Source organism: Corythoichthys intestinalis, chromosome 1 (assembly GCF_030265065.1).
Source record: "Corythoichthys intestinalis isolate RoL2023-P3 chromosome 1, ASM3026506v1, whole genome shotgun sequence".
Taxonomy (NCBI): domain Eukaryota; kingdom Metazoa; phylum Chordata; class Actinopteri; order Syngnathiformes; family Syngnathidae; genus Corythoichthys; species Corythoichthys intestinalis.
The window spans coordinates 63,157,215-63,181,066 of NC_080395.1; the positions used below are offsets into that span (position 1 = coordinate 63,157,215).

At 39.0% G+C, this 23,852-nt stretch overlaps 1 protein-coding gene across 2 annotated transcripts in view; it reads left to right on the top strand.

Moving 5' to 3' along the window:
- The window catches only part of apba2b (amyloid beta (A4) precursor protein-binding, family A, member 2b), an 82,349-nt gene that overhangs the window by 22,888 nt on the left and 35,609 nt on the right, over positions 1-23,852 (top strand). For both annotated transcript variants that reach the window (XM_057842256.1, XM_057842264.1), the window contains exons 2-3: positions 16,460-16,938; positions 22,388-23,439. In XM_057842256.1, coding sequence (XP_057698239.1) covers positions 16,479-16,938; positions 22,388-23,439 — 1,512 coding nt within the window. In that variant the 5' untranslated portion in view covers positions 16,460-16,478. The remainder of the gene's footprint in view (positions 1-16,459; positions 16,939-22,387; positions 23,440-23,852) is intronic.

The window sequence follows — 23,852 nt, forward strand, 5'->3', positions numbered from 1 at the left end:
TCATTTGTGGTGTTGCTCCTCTGGGTGCTTGAGCAGTCACTGTCTGTACAATTACTCCTTTGCATGTCAGCTGGCTGGTGGTGATAGGGACCTGAACAAAAGCACACTTGTATTCATGCTCCATCTAAGGAAGAAGAGACATTCACAGGTTTGACTGGGGAGTTGCATTGTTGTGTTGCAAAGATGCTTGAAATGTTTAACCTAATTCTGTTTATCAATGGCAAACATGAGAAGCCAGTGGGAACCTTAGAGCTGTGGTTTAAATCTTTTCCAGTCTAGTAACTCTAGGCTTGGTTGCTGTGTATTGATAATGACGAGATTTGATCAAAAAATGTAGTGCACCTATTACCAATCCAGCTCAAATTAAAAGATGAATTACACCTGTTCCAGTTCATGTTTGCTATTATATATTTTATGGAATTTCTATTATAGTGAGTCGTGCTATAAGAATATAGTAATGAGGAACTGGCTGAATGTTGATTACTTCTGGTCATGAACAGGTAACTGAACTTGATTAGAAGATAAGACATAAGGACGATTAGATGCAAGGGAAAGGATATGATTCTAGAGACGTTTTGGTTTGAACAGTTGTGTTTAAAAACCTAGAAGATTTGGTGGGTCATTAAAGTGCATATGACACCAAAAAGCATGTTTATTTTATATTTCATGCGGTGTTTTATGCTCCTGAATGCAATGGGTGTGGAAAAGATCGTTTTATTTCTTCAATTTTTTTAATCCCGTGCCATGAAAATGAATAAGGTCCTGTTTTGAGGAGGAATACGACATCACCCGGGTCAGCATCTCACAATACAGCATTGCTTTATAGCATGCAGATGGACTGTAGATTCAGCTGATTTTGTGGATTTATTCATTTATTTTTCGCATCACGCCAGCCAAACGGCTGCAGAAAATTGTTGCTGCACCAGGGAGAGGCGTGTGAGCCTCTCTGGGTTTCAAAAGGTTACCATTCACCAGCGTATATTGGCCAAAACAAGCCCTATTACTGTGGGACCATTGGACTTATGAGGAAGTGAATAAACATAGTATTTTGCATTATGTCAATCATGGCACATGTTTTAATATGGAGGCAGCTTGGATTTTGTGGCTGATTTTCCAAAGAGAATGCCACTCGGCCGACGACTGGCGGCTTGTTTACACACCCCACTCTATACTCGGCTTATTGCCCTCTTCGTGTGCCCCTTGGTCTGTCAAATTTTCAACCCCATCAGAAATTGCAAGTTTGTGTTAAAAATGGCCGCGAATACAGTGATTACAAAGTAAACACTACAAACTTTCTTTAAATAAAGGACTATTTACTTACATTTGATCATGGACGGACATGTAGAAAAGTTACCCTCAGACAAATCCTGCCATGTTAGCTGTACAACAACTGCACGCCGTTCTCTGTTTACGTCTTCGCCGTGCAGTAAAACATTATTTTACGCTATATTCGTGTTGACTATGTGGCAGCTACACGCTCCTCCGACGTCGGCCGGTTTGTCTGGCAGTACTCTGCAGCTGCTTCCCCGGCGAGCTCTCCTGTCTGTAGCAGGGGAACGAGCTGTAACTTGCTCGTGACCAGGCAGGATGCCGATCGGCGAAGACAGTCGACAACCCCTCCGCCGTGTGAATTGATCTGGGCTATTACTGTGTGATTTTTCGCTTCAAAACGAGAAAATAAGACTTGGAGATGTCACTCGGTTCGGGTTAGCATGTCGGCTAGCTGTCACGCCTCTTGGTATGTTTACATTCTCCGAAGCTGGGGCAGGGAACTGACAAAAGCCTGACTAACTACAGTGGCATAAAATATCGTTCAGGAGGTGCGACAGTAAAGGTGAAGTCGACAGTTTTGACCATTATGAAGTAATTTTGCCATGTCGTACTGAATAAATGCATTTCTATTATTTCACATTCCATTTAGCACAAGACTGTTATTTGTCATGACCATACCATTTATTTAGCTATTGGGGGAAAATAATTTGATAAAAAGAATATCCTTTGAAAAATTGGAGTAGGGTGACTGAAAAAAATGACATTTTGCAGCTCTCTTCGTCGCATTTTCCTAGTTCTGAATAATTCCCCCTCAATGGGCTGAATTCTAAATCAGATGAAACCAGGACCCTGCCAACGTCATCCTCCTGTTGGGGACGCTAGAGCCCTATAATGGTAGGCGTAGCTAAACGGCGGATTAAAAGACTAATTTCTCGTCATCTGCGTTTTGCCAAACTGTTGTACATAGTCGAATCGTCTCAAAATAGGTAGGATAAAGGTGGAGTCAACTCTGTTGATGCAGTATCAGTCAAAGAGCCCATGGAATGGGAATGGATCGGCACAAAATTGTGAAACAGTAGACTGCAAATGGTCTTACAACATCTACCTTCTGTTTTATTTATTCATTTTTTAAATTCCAGTCCAGGTTTCAATTACATCTACAGTGGTATGAAATAGTATCTGAACCTTTTGGAATTTTTCACATTTCTGCATAAAATCACCATCAAATGTGTTCGGATCTTTGTCAAAATCACACAGATGAAAAAACAGTGTCTGCTAACTAAAACCACCCAAACATTTATAGTTTTTCATATTTTAATGAGGATAGTATGCAAACAATCAAAGGAGAAAAAATAAGTCAGTGAACCATCACATTTAATATTTTGCCTCCCCTTTGGCAGCAATAACTTCAACGAGATGCTTCCTGTAGCTGCAGATCAGTCTGGCACATCGATCAGGATTCATTTTGGCCCATACTTCTCTACAAAACTGTTGTAGTTCAGTCAGATTCCTGGGATGTCTGGCATGAATCGCTGTATTTAGGTCATGCCACAGCATCTCAATGGGGTTCAAGTCTGGACTTGGGGACTCCAGAACGTGTATTTTGTTCTTATGAAACCATTCTGAAGTTGATTTACACCTGTGTTTTGGATCATTGTCTTGTTGCAGCATCCATCCTCTCTTTAGCTTCAACTGTCTGACAGACGGCCTCAGGTTTTCCTGCAAAACATCCTGATGAACTTTTGAATTCATTCTTCCATTAATGATTGGAGGTTGTCTAGGCCCTAAGGTAGCAAAACAGCCCCAAATCATGATGCTCCATCCACCATGCTTCACTGTTGGGATGAGGTGTTGATGTTGGTGAGCTGTTCCATTTTTTTCTCCACACATGACGTTGTGTGTTCCTCCCAAACAATTCTTTGGTTTCAACAGTCCACAAAATATTTTGCCAAAACTTCTGTGGAGTCCAAGTGCCTTTTTGCGAACATTAAACGAGCAACAATGTTTTTTTAGACAGCAGTGGCTTCCTCTGTGGAGTCCTCCCATGAACACCATTCTTTGCCAGAGTTTTACATATGGTTGATGTGTGCACAGAGATATTGGACTGTGCCAGTAATTTCTATAAGTCTTCAACAGACATTCTCGGGTTCTTTTTTACCTCTCTGACTATTCTGCGCTGAACTCTTGGCATCACCTTTGGCGGACGACCAGTCCTTGGGAGAGAAACAACAGTGCCAAACTCTCTCCATTTGCAGACAACTTGTCTGACTGTCGAGTGATGAACATCTCTTTAAGAGATGATTTTGTATCCTTTCTCAGCTTTATACAAATCAACAATCCTTGATCGCAGGTCTTCAGACAGCTCTTTTGACCCAGCCATGATGCACATCAGACAATGCTTCTCCTCAAGACATTTCTTACCAGGTGTGTGTTTTATAGTGGGCAGGGCAGCTTTAAGCCACTCATCAGTGATTGGGCACACACACCTATGTTTGGTAAAAAATTGTTTCAATGGTGTACCGCACGCAGGCTATTAGGCTCGACCGTTTACGTCACAGCAGCACGGGATCGTGCGAGATTTGCGACAACGCAGCCATTTCGGAAGCACGTCTGCATCACGGGACATTTAAACTTAACGGCAAATACAATTCAACTACGAGTGCCAAAAATGGAAAAATGTAGGGAAAACTTGCCAGTTCGATACAGAGACAAACTTTTTACCACGGCGAAGGACAGATATGAGAGCAATTTTAAGGATGTGAACAATGTTGACCCTCACAAGCAAGCCGAACACAAATGGAATAAAGATGTCGACAAGCTTCCACCACTACACGAAATGGACATCGTGCTGTATTTAGTGTTTGGTGTATGTTACTACACTCATCAGCAATTCCGAAACTACAAATCTAAGCTACAACAAAGCTACGAACAGTTTTGCTGCGGATGGGTGCAGGATCTGCACATTATGGCCATAGCAAACGGCAACACCATCTTTCTAGCAAAGGTAGGCAATGTGTGTTTACATTAGTCTGTGACCACGGATGTACAATTTTTTTGTTGCAGAAAATGTAGCCCGTGTACAAATTCTTTGCCACTCTCTCACGTCAAAATATTACAGCTTTTTCATTTGGCAACGACAGGAATTATGTCTTATGGAGACAATGCACATGTCTGCATGCTAGTTGTTTAGCTGTAGCTATAGCTAACAACAGGCCGACTTAGGGCATAAAGTTACTGAAATTTGCGTAAACAAACGAAATTAACTTACCGGAGTGGAAGTGCATAGAGCAAACTCTGTGTGTAACTGGAGAATCAAACGTTATGCCCTTCATTCTGATCGAGGCTACCCATGCCATTCTTCGACGTTTAGTAAGTTCAGATATGACCTTTCCCTCGCCTTTTCTCCATGTAGGGATCCGGAAGAAACTCAATGGTGTTCCGTCGAGCTGTACATTCTCCTTTCTATTCGATCGGTTGTTGCAATTCTTTACCGCACAATAATTTCCAACCATTTTTAAAGAGCGACCTGTGTTGAAATGCCTCACTGTTTATGTTTCTCGCTTCCAAAATGGCGATAGCGGCGGAAACCTCACGAGTGCCACGTCATACGCTCGAGCCTAATTTTTAGACCGTGACGTCGCATCATAAAGCAGAAGTAAAGCCGAAGTGGGACATTATAGACCCGCCCTCGCATAGACCCAACGTAAAAAGTGCTACTTTTCTCCGGTAATCTTTCAAAAACGAACATGCCGATCACGCATTGCTTTTTTGGAACTTGTAGAAACGACTCTAGACATTACGACACATGAAGGATGTTTTCTTCATATGTTTCCGGAAACCAAAAACTCGAGAGGAAAAAATGTGAAGACCAAATCAACTTGCGCGGATTTTAACACCAGCTCGGCGAATCCATTCACGTTTCATATGCAGTAAACATTATGTTGGGTTGGCATGGTCTTTCAGAGGACAAAGAGGTAAGCCATTTTTATATTTTTAACTTATTTTTTTAGCGTAACGTTGTGCCGTACTGCTTCTGTCTGACAATGAATGACCTGAAAAGAATTACAATGGTATCCGACTGCCACTGTTACCGTTTCTGTTATATATATATATATATATATATATAAAAAAACAACTTTAGTAAGGGGGAAGTGTAAATAAATTATAGGATTAAGATGTGTTATCAATGAAAAAATTAAAAGTGTTCGTTGGCTGTCACTGAGTAGCATTTGCGATCGCTACACAAAGCTAACTAAATTACCCCCAAGAACGGTAAGAGACATAGGACAACCAGACGATATACAGGGTGACCCAAAAAAAAGTTTACACTCAGTTGACTGCTTGTTTAAAAGCCATTGAAACATATCTAAATAGGTTGTCATGCTTAAGTGATTCATTAAGGTCACTCAATGCAGCTGGTAATCTCTCGTCTCTACAATTCCTGTGCTTCTGCTGAAAATGAAGAAAACTTTAGCTGTACCTGAATTGCTGAGTGCCGGTCTGACACCTACTGAGATTGCAGCAAATCTGAGAATATCCAGATGTGGAGTCTACAAAGTTAAAAAGAAGCTGAAAGATACTGGAACAGCCTCACGAAAACCTTGGTCTGGAAGTGCCGATCTGTGCGGACCAAAAAGTTGATTGACAAGGGATCTCAATCCCCTGGATTATAGCATATGGGCAATTGTGGAGGACAGTGCCTGTAAGAAGCCACAAACTTCTGTGGCAGCCTTGGAGAGGTCCATTGTTAGATCTTGGGAAAAGATGACAGTATCCTACATAAAGAAGACCTGTCAAGCATTCCGCAGGCGCCTGGAGGCTGTTGTGACACTTAAAGGAGGACACATTGAAAAATAGAGTGTACTGTACATGTTCTTTACAATAATGTATAATTTGTGATTAAATTCTAATTCTAAGATGAATAAACATGGCATTTAAATTGTATTATGGCAGTGTAAACTTTTTTTTGGGTCACCCTGTATAAGACAGGGCTGATGGTAAAGGATAGCTTGTTGAAACAGGAGAATGTCATTGTCAGTCGCGTCGATGAAAAAGCTAAAGCTATGCTTAAGTCGGCTCGTTTTTTTCGTCTTTTTCAGCCTTCGACACTAAAGCCATCTCTTTAACTGAACATTTTTATGTTCTTCCACATCTTTGACAGTGAATTTGGCACCAGGCACATCATTTTCGGAGAGAATTGGTAGGTTTAACTCTGTAAACATGTCCTTCGTACACGATTTCCATTCATTTCCTATTAGGGACAAACGGTGGCTTGTCCTTACTTAGCAACACTAGCTAATGTCATGAATATTATTAAGGAGCGGAAGTGACGTGTTGCTTGCGGTACGCCATTGCTCTTTAAGTCTCCTTAGGCAGAGAGTTCACTTACATATTTTTTGACCGTCATTGTTTGCAGGCTATCCTCATTAAAATATGAAAACCTATAAATGTTTCGGTGGTTTTACTTAAAGCAGACACTGTGTTTTCATCTGTGTGATTTTGACGAAGGTCAGATTACATTTGATGGTGATTTTATGCAGAATTGTGGGAAATTCCAAAAATTTCAGATAGTTTTTCATACCGCTGTATGTATTTAAACTGAGGTTACACTGTCCATATTGACATCCATGACTGATGTTTCCTAAAACTGTAAAACTATCTGCCCCAAAAATTCTGACAGCTCTTGTCAACATTTCTTGTATTCAATCTAGCTCCTCATGAAATGTTTCACAATTTGGCACCCTGTGCTACTTGGTCATTTCAGAATTAATCAAATCAACCTCCAGTGGTTTCTCACAGGAGTCGTGTGTTATATAACATCTCATCCACTTGTATTGTTTTGTCTGTGACTTGGATTTGAACCCAAGTCACCTGGTTAAAACAAAGAAAAAAGAAGCTTTTCAACTGTTTGGTCATTTATTGAGAAAAATAATGTGAAGATTTGCTATTTTTAAACACGAACATTTGATTTTATCTAATTTGTTTCAAGAATGAACAAGGATTTTACTGTTTATAACATGGAAATACAAAAGATTTTGGTCTGGAAGTCACCCTGTTTAGTTTTAATTTTTGCCTATGTTGCTTTTCCTTCCTTGAGATGCATCTTCACAAATAGAAAGGAGGAAAGTTGGTTCTTTGCAGTGAACATTGCAAGTATCCAAACTTACAAAAAAAGTTTACATTTGCACAAAGACTTTGTTTGAATACTGAATTTTTTTCTCGGTACGAGCCTTTTTGATAATTGGCTTAGATCCTTTTCAGAGCACTGTGCGAAAAAACAGGAGTTGCTGTGGAAACGGTCAAGGGTGTAGTTGTGCTTGAGGTGGCAAAATGGACATTGGCAGCCACAATGAGAAAAGAGCATGGAATGGGTTTCTATGGTCCTGTGCCATTCCCGCTGCTAACCAACTCACTGCTTTCCTCCTCTTCCTGTCTCCTGCAACGCTCTCTTGTTGTCGTCTTGAAGTGAGTGGGAGGCTTTAAGGAGAACAAATGCTGAATCTCAATGAGGCGGCTCATGAGAAACTGCTTTTGTAAAGTAGTCTTTTTCTGTTAGTGATCCAATTTTCAATGTAACAGCAGCAAAGACAGTCACAATCTTGATAGTGTAACTATTTTCAATATTTTAATTCATAGCTGGGACAAATACTATGCTCACCTCAAGAATTTAGGCATCTTCCAACTTTCAAGACTCCTTGTGGTACAATGACCCAGTAATCCAAATCGCCTTTCAAATTGCATTGTTTTTCACTTAAAGGGTAACATAAACCCAATATTCCAAATCATTTATATCAGTTATATAATGAGTTATATTTTAAATGTGCATATCTGCTTTATCAGATGCTGTTTAATTGAATCTAAAAATTATGTATTATTAAAAAAAATTGACAGTTCACATTTACTCCAAGCTCCGTTTTCTGGTCGTGAGAGTGGGAATTTATAAAAATGTTATGTGTATCAGCCTTTATTTAAAAAGGGGTCGAAGAATTCTGACCTAACAGACAAAACCGCTATTATAAGGTTAATGACTTTTTGGTCTTTGGCATCAGGCAACGTGGTGAGCACCTTAGATTGGCTAATTATTTGGGATGTCCCCGATCGGATCATGTGATCGGAAATTGGGCCCAGTCACATTATTTTTAGAAGATCGGAATTGGGTGAAAAAGATCTGGTTTTTAAAATGTATGTATTTTAAAGAATAAACTCATTGACTGCCATTGACAGTGATAGATGCCCAATCCATTTTGACTGGTAGGGCTGACAGTGATTGGACACCCCCAATCAAATTGGGTTCGACGTCTATCACAGTGAGAGAATTCAGGGCTACAAGCAACAAAATAATCCAGCGGTATAATGATTAAGAATTTCCCCGATCTCATGATGTAATCGAAAATCGGGTCCTAGTCATGTTTAGAAGGTGGGAATCAGGTGGAAAAGATTGGCTTTATATGATAATTGTTTTATTTAAGGCCTGCTAAGTAACAAAATAAGACACAAAAACATAGAAAAAAAAAAAAAAATTACGACGCAGCATTTTTAGAAGATTGGAATCGGGTTGAAAGATATGACTTGATAATAGCTAAGGGTAGGGATGTTCCCATCGCATATTTTTACACCCGAGTCCGAGTAACTTGATTTTGAGAATCTGCCGATACCGTGTCCCGATCCGATACTGAATAAAAGTAACAAAACATATATATATATATATGTGTGTGTGTGTGTGTGTGTGTGAGTGTGTGTGTGTGTGTATATATATATATATATATATATATATATATATATATATACATACAGTGGGGCAAATAAGTATTTAGTCAACCACTAATTGTGCAAGTTCTCCCACTTGAAAATGTTAGAGAAGCCTGTAATTGTCAACATGGGTAAACCTCAACCATGAGAGACAGAATGCTGAGAAGAAACCCAGAAAATCACACTGATTTTTAAAAAAAAATATTTGCAAATCATGGTGGAAAATAAGTATTTGGTCTATACCAAAAGTTCATCTCAAAACCTTGTTATGTACCATTTGTTGGCAATAACGGAGGCCAAACGTTTTCTGTAACTCTTCGCAAGCTTTTCTCACACTGTTGCTGGTATTTTGGCCCATTCCTCCATGCAGATCTCCTCTAGAGCAGTGATGTTTTTGGCCTGTTGTTGGGCAACACGGACTTTCAACTCCCTCCTCACCCCGTGGCGTCATAATGATAACAAGAACGGGAAGCAAAAATCCCAGAACCACACGGGGGGACCTAGTGAATGACCTACAGAGAGCTGGGACCACAGTAACAAAGGCTACTATCAGTAACACAATGCGCCGCCAGGGACTCGAATCCTGCACTGCCAGACGTGTCCCCCTGCTGAGGAAAGTACACGTCCAGGCCCGTCTGCGGTTCGCTAGAGAGCATTTGGATGATCCAGAAGAGGACTGGGAGAATGTGTTATGGTCAGAAGAAACCAAAATAGAACTTTTTGGTAGAAACACAGGTTTTCTTGTTTGGAGGAAAAAGAATACTTAATTGCACCATAACCACTCTAAAGCATGGGGGTGGAAACATCATGCTTTGGGGCTGTTTTTCTGCAAAGGGACCAGGACGATTGATCTGTGTAAAGGAAAGAATGAATGGGGCCATGTGTCGAGAGATTTTGAGTGAAAATCTCCTTTCATCAGCAAGGACATTGAAGATGAGATGTGTCTGGGTCTTTCAGCATGACAATGATCCCAAACACACAGCCAGGGCAACAAAGGAGTGGCTTCGTAAGAAGCATTTCAAGGTCCTGGAGTGGCCTAGCCAGTCTCCAGTTCTCAACCCCATAGAAAATCTGCGGAGGGAGTTGAAAGTCCGTGTTGCACAACAACAGTCCCAAAACATCACCGCTCTAGAGGAGATCTGCATGGAGGAATGGGCCAAAATACCAGCAACAGTGTGTGAAAAGCTTGTGAAGAGTTACAGAAAACGTTTGGCCTCCGTTATTGCCAACAAAGTGTACATACTAAAGTATTGAGATGAACTTGCTATTGACTAAATACTTATTTTCCACCATGATTTGCAAATAAATTCTTTAAAAATCAAACAGTGATTTTCAGTTTTTTTTTTTTTTTTCCCACATTCTGTCTCTCATGGTTGAGGTTTAACCATGTTGACAATTACAGGCCTCTCTAATATTTTCAAGTGGGAGAACTTGCACAATTAGTGGTTGACTAAATACTTATTTGCCCCACTGTATATATATATATATATATATATATATATATATATATGTATATATATTTTTTTTTTAGTTTTTTTTTTTTCAACAAAAATCGGTTGTACGTATTACTGTCCCGCTGTGCCGCCTTCATAATGTGAATTATTTTTAAACAAGAACAACGTAGTTTGTCTTCATGAAATGCTTCATTGAGTGAGTTCACTCAAATCCAGTCACGCTTTGACGCTCACGCTGCTGAGAACAGCCTCTCACTTACACAATGAGTTGCCACAGCACACTTATGCAAGTTTAACGATGATTGACATATTTGTGCCTTTGATCGTAGAGCTACCAAGCTTCTCTAGCAAGATCAAGCTACAAACCTGTCAATCATTGTTAACTTTCAAACGCAAGCTGGACAGTTTGGCCGTACTGTTTAGCAGAAGGGAGGGTGATCCTTTTCACCCGATTCTGATCCTCTGAAAAATGGCGCGATTGTCCAGATTTTTCCGATCACATGATCAGATTGGGACATCCCTCATAAAAATACTAAAAAGATAGTTTAAAATGTCTACAAAGCAACAAAATAATCATATGGAAAAGGATATTGTCAAAAGGACAAATATATATATATATGTATATTTTTTTTAAATAAATTATTAAATAAATCAATAAATTGCCAAGGTATCGGATTGGTATTCGGTATCTGCATATCCAAAAAATATGGTGACTCGGACTCAAGCTCGTGTGTAAAAATATGTGATTTGGGACAACTCTATTAATGACTCTGGTTAATTCTTTAACTACTATACAAAAATAAATATAGCACAATGTTCTAACGAGTAAATATATTCAACCAATATTCTATTGAGTACACTAGAATTTTTTTCTCATCATGAATTTCCATGCTTGCAACAGGATTGTTGTTTTTCTAGTGAAGCCAAGAGCCAGCGTGGCACAGCTTGACCAAATTACAAACGACACACACTAAAGTCAGAAAATGGTGGTTTTGTCATTCCCTGTTGAATTCTGGTTTCATTCATGAGAGTGATTGGAGGTCAAACCTAGAGTTCAAGCAGAGATATTGGTTTTCCTAGGACCCAGACTATGCCTAAGCCATCTGCTGCTTCTGCAGTGTTCTTTACTTGCTCACTCCCTGCTCAACCTTGCATAAACATACAACACACATGTATCTGCCAAACAACAGAAGTATCTGATGGTAATTTAAAGCTTCATCTCACTCTATCTAAAGCATTGTGTGGCAGACAGAAATAGGCTCGTTGGAGATGATAGCTGGGCTCAATTGTTTCCCAGTTGCCGCTCAAGGCGGACAATTGGCAATTCGTGGGCAGGCTCGTACCAGGCTTTGTGTATGACAACAAATTTTTGCCTTTTTAAATGTATCAATTACAACAACAACAACAAAAAACTGCATATATTTCAGAACATTCCTGTGGGCGACTCTCAGAATGGGCAGGTACAGTTATTGATTCACCCATGACTACATAAATTAGGAATAAGGGATGGGGGTTATCCTGATTGGAACGAAGAACAATTGCATACTGCAAATTTACAATGTCTTAATAAGATTATTTTTCTTAAATCTAGTCTCATAATTTTCTCCATCTCGTTTTGAGTGTGTGTCTAGTGAAGAATAGTGAACAGACTAATGATTGTTGCACATATTTTAAGTAAATATTACTATATGTTCTTATTAAGCCCCTACATCTAAAAGTCGTGATTTCTCACCTAAATCAAAAATGTCTTTCTTTCAACTGATATTTTGAACAATATCTATTCGTATATTAAGAACCTTTCTGATTTATTCCTCCTACCCCCCAAAAAAGAGAAGCACTCGAGTATGACTTGAATAAATCACTTCTATTGACAGAATTCATCTTAAACTTTCGAACGGAACTGATTTTTTTACGTTAAACCAAGTAACAAATAAGACATTTTAATCTTAGAAAACAAGTGTTGGGTTGTTCTGTTGCTTAGAATGGATGATTTAAGCTTTTTAAGGTTTATTTTTTAGATTTGTTGTTTAGAACAAGTAATTTTTTTTTCTTATTATACACTAAATGTTACTTAAAATGAGTGTTTAAAGCTTTTTCTTCTTTTTTTAAGATTAAATACACAAATATAGTGTTTGAAATAAGTATGTTAAACTTATTTTCAGCCTAGTGAAAGCCTGGCTATTTTTCTTATTTCAAGAAATCTAAATGAGTAAAATTTGCACTGGCAGGTAATTTCACTTATTTCTACTAGATTTACACCGGAAACAAGGGAATTTAACTACATTTAAGGAAGTGTGTTTTTGCAGTGTATAATGAGGAAGTAAAAAACATATAAAAGCATTATGTATATATTTAAGCAATAACAAAGGCAAAAAATATTAAAATATTAATGTCAGAGGCAAAGTTATGCTTGAAAAATATCGTTTCACGAAAGTGTTTTTTTCCCCCCCTCAATTTCAACTTTTTTTTTTTCAAATTGAAATATGGGAGTCTAATCTTTTGGTAGGTTCTCTGTTGATATTACCATTGAACACATTTATATTGTAAGGTTTGAATGCTGAGTCAAAATTGTCAAAGAAACGGCCGGTACTGAAGGGAGTTGTCTTGTGAAAAATGGCTGACATTGAGTGTTGAATGTGAATATGTAAAAGCAAATTAAATTGCACATTAAATCATGTTACGACAGGGCAAAACCATTCCATAATCAAAGAGCTTCTCAATATTGGAATACATAAAAGAAGAGGTCAAAGGGGCGCTTTCCCCATAAATGGATGCAGTTACCCATAGTAACTGCTCTGCTCAGGGGGCTGTGCTTCAACAAGCGGATGTTAGAATGTAATGTAGAGAAACGGGCGGGTGGAGTCAGCGAGGTGCATTCTGTGTAGTGGCTGGTGGGGGAAGGGAGGAGCTAGCAAGGAGAGAACAAGGCGTAGGGCACTGGTTTGTGTTAACACCAGTGCTATTGTACGCCACATCACATTTTCAGGACTCATGGTAAGAGGTTCATTTAATTTATTGTGTATTTTAATCAAAGATTTGTTGAATAACTTTAATTTGTGTGTGTGTGGGGGGGGGTTGTAGAGTCCCTCTGTTAAATTAATCCAAGATGTGATGTTTTTACCAGTCTACTTGTACATCTAATCATCTAATCCTAATCCATCTACATCTAATCAATCATGCAATCACGTCCATCTCTAATTAGTATTAAGGAAATGTTTCTTATTCTTAATGATGACAGTTTTCAACTATATACATACAGTAGCAGAGCGATCATGTCACTTCCACATACAACTTTATTAAGTTGGCAATCGTTGTGTGGTTTGTAGTTTTGTTTAGTGGGTCCTCTTTGAGCTACCTGGTTCACAGATAATTAATTACTATAATTAGTGATGATTGTGATCGTCATATCAAGGCAAAAATATGGAAAGCTGACAATTGAATGGTGACAACAGATGTGGCGCTGTAGGTTATTGCGAAAAGAAATAATTTCTAGAAAATGATTGGTGGTAGTCATATGATTTACTAGTGCAGATTCATGCCACTCCTCCAGCATGGATTTATATAGTTGTAATGTGATTTTCTGAAAGGCGAATTGTTACAAAGGTTAATGGTTTTAATATTTTGGGTAGTAACATATGGCCCAGTTTGACTAAAGGAATAAAATACTGGGAAAAAACAGCTGAAATGGAATATGGGGAGAGAAACACAATCATGTCCGGCAATTGCTGATGAAATGAAGATTATTGCACCAAAAATTCATAACGTCTTAATCAGATTGTTTTTCTTAAATCTATTCAAATAATTTTCTCCATGTTTTGAGTGTTAAAGACTAGTTAACAGATTGATGTGTCAGATTATTCCACTAACTTTAAGTCAGTGCTTCGCAAATATTTTCTCTTACGCCCCCCCGAGGAAGATGTAAATGTTTCGCCCCCCACCACCCTCCACTATAAATAGTATCATTTGTTAATAAAATTATTATTATTATAAGTATACCTCTGCATAATACTGTGTCCATTTTTATATTGAGTGGGTTGACTATATTGATTGATTGATTGATTGATTGATTGATTGATTGATTGACTGATTGATTGATTGATTGATTGATTGATTGATTGATTGATTGATTGATTGATTGATTGATTGATTGATTGATTGATTGATTGATTGATTGATTGATTGATTGAGGTGATGTGGCTCAGAGTAGTTTTCCCCCAACCCAGAGGTTGTGGGTTTGATTCTCTGCCCTGATGAACTCGTAAGTATCCATGAGAAAGATACTGAACCCCATGTTGCTCCTGGTGTTGCGTCACCAGTAGGTGGATTGGAATATAGTGTAAAGTGCTTTGAGGGCCTTGAAGGTGGAAAAGCGCTATACAAGTATAACTCCATTTACCATTAAAGAAAATATATATTTATTGTTTTGTTCGTAACAGAACAGACTTAAAACGCATCAATTTGCCTGAATTTAAAAAAACCACACATCCTAACTGTAAAAATACAATCAATAAATAATAATAAATTCACATTGATTAACAACATTAACTCATGAGGACAATATGCCGAACAATTTGACCAAAAAGACAAAAATAGAAGAAAAACGACAAAGTAATTGGACAGAGGGACAGTTTTTATTTTTGTGGCAGGCAGTATCAGCTTCTTTGCTATGGTGTGGGGTTAGTTTGCACCAAGCATGCTAAGAGTGCTTGCTGGTTTACTGATGTAACACTGACAAGCAGGACGATTGTTGGCAACATTTGTCACATTTTCTGTGAAAAACAATCAAATGGCTTATCAATGTGATTGGGGTCTAATGTCTTTAAGCGATGTCTTAATTGATTTGGCTTCCTGCTGTCTGCTGCAAACATTTTTAGACGCAGTACACAGACTGGTCTTGCCTCGTCTCCCACTGTATTAAAAGTCAAAGCTGAATGCCAAACGTGACATACGCGTTTTTATATTTCCTCATCTTAGCTCTTCATATCTCCAGTGCTCTGTGCTGTGTGCTCTTGTTTGGTTAAAAAATACTGCGCACACTCTGAAAATGTGAGCACCACTGCCACCCACTGAGTGGATTTCAAATTACACTTTATTCTCATGCAGCAAAAAAGTATGTTCCCTGAGGTCATATGCCACACCCCTGACATGGGTGGTTAGGGCGCAACCCACTATTTGAGAAGTACTTTTTCAAGTAGATATTACTATTTGTTCTTATTAAGCCCATACATCTAAAATGTATTAATTTTGCACCCGAATCAAAAGAAAAAAATGCTTTCAAATAATGTTTTGAACAGTGTCTATTCTTGAATTAAGAAAAGTTCTGACAAACAAGCTTTTTTTAAGATTAAATGTACTAATTTTTTAAAATAATTTATTGCTTAAAATAAGTCTGTTAAGATTATTTTCGGTTAGCTATTTTTGTTATTTCAAGAAATCTAAACGGGTAAAATTTACTTGAAGAACTGGCAGATAATTTCACCTATTTCTAGATGTAGTAGTAGTAGATTTAATCTAACACACAAATTAATTTAACTAGTTTTAAGGAGGTGTGCTTTTGCAGTGTGCTTTTTGGTATTAGAAAGGTGAAAAAATAATATTCACAGATTTGAATTATTGAGTGCTTCAAATATTTATATTAAAAAAAGATAATAATCATCTGTTAAAAGGTATACTGTAGACTTGTAAAATTACTATCAGCTCTTAAAGATATTGAGTAAATAATTTGTGCAGACTGGATGATTTTATTGAGTAATATAACCGTAAACATCTATTGATAGTATGTCTGTTTGTAAACTAGATCCATAACAGTGGCTCTAACAGAACTATTGTAAGATATAACAGGGTTTATTGATAAAAGTGAAAATGTTGTGTAGTTTTTTTCATTGAACTGAAGAGGCCTTTTGAGACTATTTGTAATAATGAACAGTATTTTTGGAATGGAATTTTATATCTTTTCATCTTTTTTTATTCTTTTGTCACATTAGGAGTAAACCATAACAATGAATGGCGTGTAAACAACCAAGCATGGCTCAAAGGAAGAGGCCAGGAAACCACAGTGTGGCTCCACCAGTCACCACCTCCTGTCCAACAGCTCACCATACGGAGTCATGTGATGTGAAAGCCATCCATCCTAGACCGCGGCCAGTCCGCTACCCCAAAGAATCACATGTGCCAAAGCCCCTCCCCCGGACCTGTAAGGCACATTACTCCTCTCAGAAGCATGAAGATGTAGTTTCGAGCTGTCCAGAGGTGGATGCAGATGCAGATGTTGAACTAAAGCGATTTAACAATCAGCCAGATGTAGAACTAGAGGAGCAGAGACCCACAACACCCTCAACGCCTGAACATGAGCAAGTTAACCACAACCAGACAGACTTCCACGATGGAGCTGACAGCCTGGATGATGACTCTTGCTCTGACTACATAAACAACACTTCGGAGGATGAGGAAGACTATGATGACGGTGAGTGATTTCATCAGTAAATACGTTTATGACAAGGGAAAAGTATTATTTAAACCCCATCAAGACGGTCATGTTTTGTTTTGCATTCTTTCAGCAGTTTACACTGCTTTATTTTTTTTTTAAAGAGGTTTTGCATTATTTGGAGAGAATCTACGTTTGTAAGTAATAGCAGTTCTTAGTGTTCTAAAAAGTACTTTCATTCATTCATACGTATCCTAAAAATGTAATATTTACATCCTATAAAGTTTTCGAAAACAGGCAGTGGGGCATGGTTAAAATATAAATGGTTTAATTGCGTCATCTTCTGTCACATTACTGGTTTTTGAGCAGGGTTTTTTTTAAGTGTTGCAGTAGCATGCTGTTCACCACAAATTAAATATGTTCTTGCCATTCTGAGCTCTCGTGTAATTTTGCTGCTTCAAATGTGTTTTTTGCATTGGTATCCCAACCGAATTCCAAACTTTACGACTTCAGAATTATGTGCTGTGTTATGTGTGTTAAATCCTATTTTTCATTAGCAGCCACAAAATTAACAATTAATATTTTTTCATCTGTTTCCTTTTGTTGCTTGCAAGTATATGTTTAAAGATTGTGCCCAATCTCTTGCTTACAGTATCAGTGACAAATACATAAAACAAGGGTCCTTGAATCCTTTGAAAGGCGCTACATTAATCTAAGTAATCATTTGAGCAGTGAACGAGCCCCAATGACCATAACAAAAAGATTTATTTTATTTTAGTTCCTCCATGTTGAACACATTTCAATTTGAGAGGCAAAGCACACTCGCTCCAAGCTGTTTTATTTGTAATTCCCAGGTAGAATTTGCTGTAAAACTGACTCACAAAACAAAGGTGTATTAAACATTGTATATTTAAATGCCATAATGTTCAACCAAACCATCATTTAGTCTATTAAATGTCTGCGAGCTTAATTCTAACTGTGAGAAAATACCATAGAAGGCACAGTCATTCAAATCCTTCATAAAACTCCTATTTTATGGATCAAGACATATTCTATATTCTCTCTACTCTGCAGTATAAACAAAATGTTCAAACGTGGAAGTGTATTAGGCTAAAGGGGCATCTGCTTCTTTTTGCTCTTGATTATACTTCATTCCCTGCACTGTACCTCTATGCTGCCCATTATTTTCATGCAGAACATGGTGGTACACTGACGGTGTACAGCTTTTAATTCTGTGCTCCCTGTAAATACAGTGCCTTGCAAAAGTATTCGGCCCCCTTGAATCTTGCAACCTTTCGCCACATTTCAGGCTTCAAACATAAAGATATAAAATTTTAATTTTTTGTGAAGAATCAACAACAAGTGGGACACAATCGTGAAGTGGAACAAAATTTATTGGATAATTTAAACTTTTTTAACAAATAAAAAACTGAAAAGTGGGGCGTGCAATACTATTCGGCCCCCTTGCGTTAATACTTTGTAGCGCCACCTTTTGCTCCAATTACAGCTGCAAGTTGCTTGGGGTATGTTTCTATCAGTTTTGCACATCGAGAGACTGACATTCTTGCCCATTCTTCCTTGCAAAACAGCTCGAGCTCAGTGAGGTTGGATGGAGAGTGTTGGTGAACAGCAGATTCTCGATTGGATTCAGGTCTGGACTTTGACATGGCCATTCCAACACCTGGATACGTTTATTTTTGAACCATTCCATTGTAGATTTGGCTTTATGTTTTGGATCATTGTCCTGTTGGAAGATAAATCTCCGTCCCAGTCTCAGGTCTTGTGCAGATACCAACAGGTTTTCTTCCAGAATGTTCCTGTATTTGGCTGCATCCATCTTCCCGTCAATTTTAACCGTCTTCCCTGTCCCTGCTGAAGAAAAGCAGGCCCAAACCATGATGCTGCCACCACCATGTTTGACAGTGGGGATGGTGTGTTCAGGGTAATGAGCTGTGTTACTTTTATGCCAAACATATCGTTTTGCATTGTGGCCAAAAAGTTTAATTTTGGTTTCATCTGACCAGAGCACCTTCTTCCACATGTTTGGTGTGTCTCCCAGGTGGCTTGTGGCAAACTTTAAACGAGACTTTTTATGGATATCTTTGAGAAATGGCTTTCTTCTTGCCACTCTTCCATAAAGGCCAGATGTGTGCAGTGTACGACTGATTGTTGTCCTATGGACAGACTCTCCCACCTCAGCTGTGGATCTCTGCAGTTCATCCAGAGTGATCATGGGCCTCTTGGCTGCATCTCTGATCAGTTTTCTCCTTGTTTAAGAAGAACATTTGGAAGGACGGCCGGGTCTTGGTAGATTTGCAGTGGTCTGATGCTCCTTCCATTTCAATATGATGGCTTGCACAGTGCTCCTTGAGATGTTTAAAGCTTGGGAAATCTTTTTGTATCCAAATCTGGCTTTAAACTTCTCCACAACAGTATCTCGGACCTGCCTGGTGTGTTCCTTGGTTTTCATAATGCTCTCTGCACTTTAAACAGAACCCTGTGATAGAGACTATCACAGAGGAGACTTGATTACACACAGGTGGATTCTATTTATCATCATCGGTCATTTAGGACAACATTGGATCATTCAGAGATCCTCACTGAACTTCTGGAGTGAGTTTGCTGCACTGAAAGTAAAGGGGCCGAATAATATTGCACGCCCCACTTTTCAGTTTTTTATTTGTTAAAAAAGTTTAAATTATCCAATAAATGTTGTTCCACTTCACGATTGTGTCCCACTTGTTGTTGATTCTTGACAAAAAAATTAAATTTCATATCTTTATGTCTGAAGCCTGAAATGTGGTGAAAGGTTGCAAGATTCAAGGGGGCCGAATACTTTTGCAAGGCACTGTATATACTGTAATATGCATATGGCGGAAAACACAGAAAAGACTAAAAAAGCAGTTTCTGCTCTTGCACTCCTCTTGACTGCTGTATTTTAAGTCAAAACAACTGTTGTGTTTGATAGAACAATATGTCTATATGCTGCCATAGCAAATTCATGGCACATTAAACCCCCGAACTATTTTTAAATTTGTCCGTTTTACCCTGAAAACCCCCGTTTACGAACGTCGCGCAACCGCTTTTGTTTCAACCCAGCCATAAAATGAAGGTAATTAATTATGTTCATTATTCAAAATGTCTGTCGTTTTTAGCTTAGAATCATTAATTGATGCCTCATATTTCGTTTAAAAAAAAAAAAAAAAAACGACTTTAAAAAATTATTCAGTCACATGTTTTATAATTTTAAACAAATTATGTCACAATGAAAAAAATGGCGCCTGTAAAAAAGTCACGGATATCTACCTCATAACTATCGCTTAATTGTATTTTTTTGGTACTGTCGCATTTTCTCTGAAATGTTAGATGATAAATAATCGATCTAAACAAAAAAAAAAAAATTGGAAAAAAAAAAAAACGTTTAAAAGGGTAAATATATGAACAAGAAAATCTGGACCGCTCCTCGATGTCTGCGATTTCTGCATCGCGACCCTTGTTACATTACCATGTTTCACGCATAAAATCCGCAACAAATCCAGCTGTGGTCATTCATAGCTTTGTCTTGACACTCAGTGATACATACTACATGGAGTTTTTGGATCAAAACAAGGTAAGTACGCGATAATATCTCGTTAAAGTCACTGCGTCTGTAATTCCGTTCTCGCGTGCTCTCACCTCCAGACAGGGTTTTGCTGTTTAAAAAACTTTTTTTTTTTTTTAAATGCCCTCCTGTTCAAAAATTTTCTTCCCCCATAAACATGAGATTTTAAGCTTTCCAATGATGTATCACACATGCATATTGGACAATTTTGAAAGTTGCCCAAATTGGGGATCTCAGAGCAGAACTTCAAGTCACCTGAGTGCTTTCCTCCATATATTAAATTGCTATATAATAGTTATGCATCCAGTGATGCTTACACCTTTGCCAAGGATGTTTGATTTTATTGGGCTAAAGCTGCAATTTCTGTGCTGATCCAGAAGGGGAATGTTAGCCTGGCACTCTGCTAAGTGCCTTTGTAATTGTTATGATTTTACATTTTTTTAAAGGCCCACCATCATGTCAGAGGGTATTCAATTGAATTAGAGTGGACGTCACTGAACCACCATCCGAAATCCTTTTGATTATAAAATAAAACAAAGTCCTAATTGTACAGCCCTATCCATGACAGTCTGGGTTGGCCAAGGGAATGGCACCATCCTCCGGGTGGAGGGCGGGTACTGGCCTTCAGGATCTGCTTGTCATTGTTATCCAGTCTGGACATATGGCTGAGGAGACGGAGTCTCCCCCTTTTAATAACAGTGAAGGTGGGTGTCGGGAAGCTGGTCTAAACTTTCTCATTTGTTGCATGATAGAACCAAGAAAGGTTGAGGATATGTCTTAGGCATCTTATGTGGATGAGGTGCATAGGGTCCAGGTTTTGTAATCCGTAGAGGTATACAGGGAATACACAGGAGTTGAATATACACATCTTGGTGGATATCTGGATCTTCCCACTCTGCCACACTCTCTTCAGGTGTCTGAAAGTACTGTGGGTCCTCTGCCATTGGCGAAAGCTGTGGGAACCTTTTTAGTTGTTATTTTGGATCCTAGTTTGACAAAGTCTTCAAAAGCCTCAACCTGGTCGCTTTTGATGGAGATGACCTGATTATGTACTTTGCTGGGACCGCTATGCCTTGAAGAAGCTGCCAGAGGGTGTTTCGGTTGAGTGAGTCAAGGGCTATCGTAGATGAAGGGCCCTAATGGGCCTACCCTCTAATTGGCTTTAATAGTGGTTGAGTTTTTTTAGTTTTTTAGGGCCAAAACTGCTAGAACTGCTGCTTTTCTTCCTCCTTTGTCATCCAGGGCTTAGGACCAGTAGTGATGGAGTGTAGCGATGTGTAGGAAATGGCTCTAAAACAGATTCTCTGAAGTGGTTACAAAAATAATGTATCTGATTTTAGTAGTTTCATAAATTATTTTTCAATCTATTATTGCTGTGGTCTAGACTCGAGTGTTATAAGGGAAGATATTTACCATTCAGTGTTCTGTCATAATTGAAGTTCTGTTAGCAATGGATTGTTATTAGTTAATAGCAAGGAGAGCGGCTGGAATGGTAAATTAGTGCTGGCTTGAACGATAAAATTACTCCAGAAACATCTTTAGGACTTTATTGCTCTTCTTACTCACTTTCGACTTCATGTTCCGACCAGTCGCATGGTTAAAATTAACGAGTCTCGACTGTAATTTGCAACCCAAAACTCAACGTTCGGCATTTAACTCTATACTGCCTGTCGGTTTCCATACTTCCCTTGATCTGAAGTTTCAACCCTGTCGAGGGAGACTGCTAAAGAACACTCTTGAATACACAGTATCAATAGTTATGGAGCTTAGTGAGTCTTAAAAAATAGCAATACTCTGTTGTTCAATTAGCGTGGAAAAAATGATAACAATGCTTTTTAATGCACCATTGATCGATATAAGTATACTTGTGGTTATTAACCTTCCTAGGACTGGCAGAAGAGGATGAAGGTGTTACTTATTACATCCGGTATTGCCCTGAAGATGAGAGCTACATGGAAGGTATGGACTGCAGCAGCCAGGGAGACTGCAAACACAGTCACGAGCGTGCCTGTATTATGCAGCCAGGTGAAGGCCACCCCGAGTGCCAGGAGGCAGTTGAAGGGTGGACTGAAGAGAGGGACGCAGAGGTAGATGAAAGAGAGGAGGAATGGGTGGAAGATGAAGAGGAAGGAAGTGTAGCTAAGGAAGAGTGGAAAGAGGAGGAGGAGGGCATGAGTGAGGCATGGAGGGAAGGAGATGAAGAGGGTGCCGAGGAGTGGAGGGAGGAGGGCCCAGGCCAACAAGAGCAGTGGACTGGTAGTGAAAGGCACAGAGTAGAGGAATGGACTGAGGACGGGGGTGAGGTACGCTGTGAAGTGGTGGAGCAAGATCCAGATGAACAGATATACAATGGACGACCAGAACCAATCTTGGACCATAACCATCACAATCACCACCACCAACAACCTGCCACGCAGGAAGCCCTGCACATTTGCCGGCCTGATGTGGAGGATGAGGACGATGATGCAGAAAGTGAAGAGTACTGCCCAAATGAGGAAGGAGATGAGGAAGGAGATGAACATGAAAGACATGAAAGGGCCTACAGTGGAGGCTACTATCCCCCAGAGGACAATGGCAACTCTGTGCACGTCTCTCCCTTCCGTGGCCGTAAGATGCTAGTGGTCGAGGGGGAAACTGGTGAGGAAGCGGAGGAGGACATTGACCAAATAGTTGCGGAGATCAAGATGAGTATGAGCATGGGGAGCCTAAGTAGTAGTACTGACCAAAGTCCAGAAGAACTGGCGCAGGACCCGCCCACAGGTGACTACCTACGAGCCAAGCCCAACACAGCCATCTATCCGCAAGCTCACCACCGCCATGACAGCAGACCCAAGTCCCTCAACCTGCCTTCTGTGCATCATAACAACCCAGACCTCCAGAGGGGCCTCAAGATCCAACCGCATTCTCCAGAAGATCGACAAAGATGGCAACAAGAACAGGTGAGCAGTGAGCCTTTCTACATAATCGTAGCAACAGCTTGCATGTGGGTTTATTATGTCAGTCCAAAAATGAAAACCGACTGCTTGGTTTGAAATTACTTGGGACTCAGGTTATTCACCTTGGAGCAGAAACATTTGTGCTTAGTCATGTTTCTCAATGAGCAAATCCCTTTAAAAGAAATACTCAAACTACTTTTAATAACCTTCGAATTTACTCATTTTTTTTTTACCTGTATGTTATATCATATGTTAAAGAAGGCATTAAAAAAATGTAGGCATCGATTAACACTTGCAATACAGAAATGTGTATACACTCAATACTTGTACAGAAATGATATCCACATAATCCATCGTGTTGATGGCTGCCTGGCAGAGACGCTTGCCTTCGAATATATTGTAATTGGAGTGGAAAT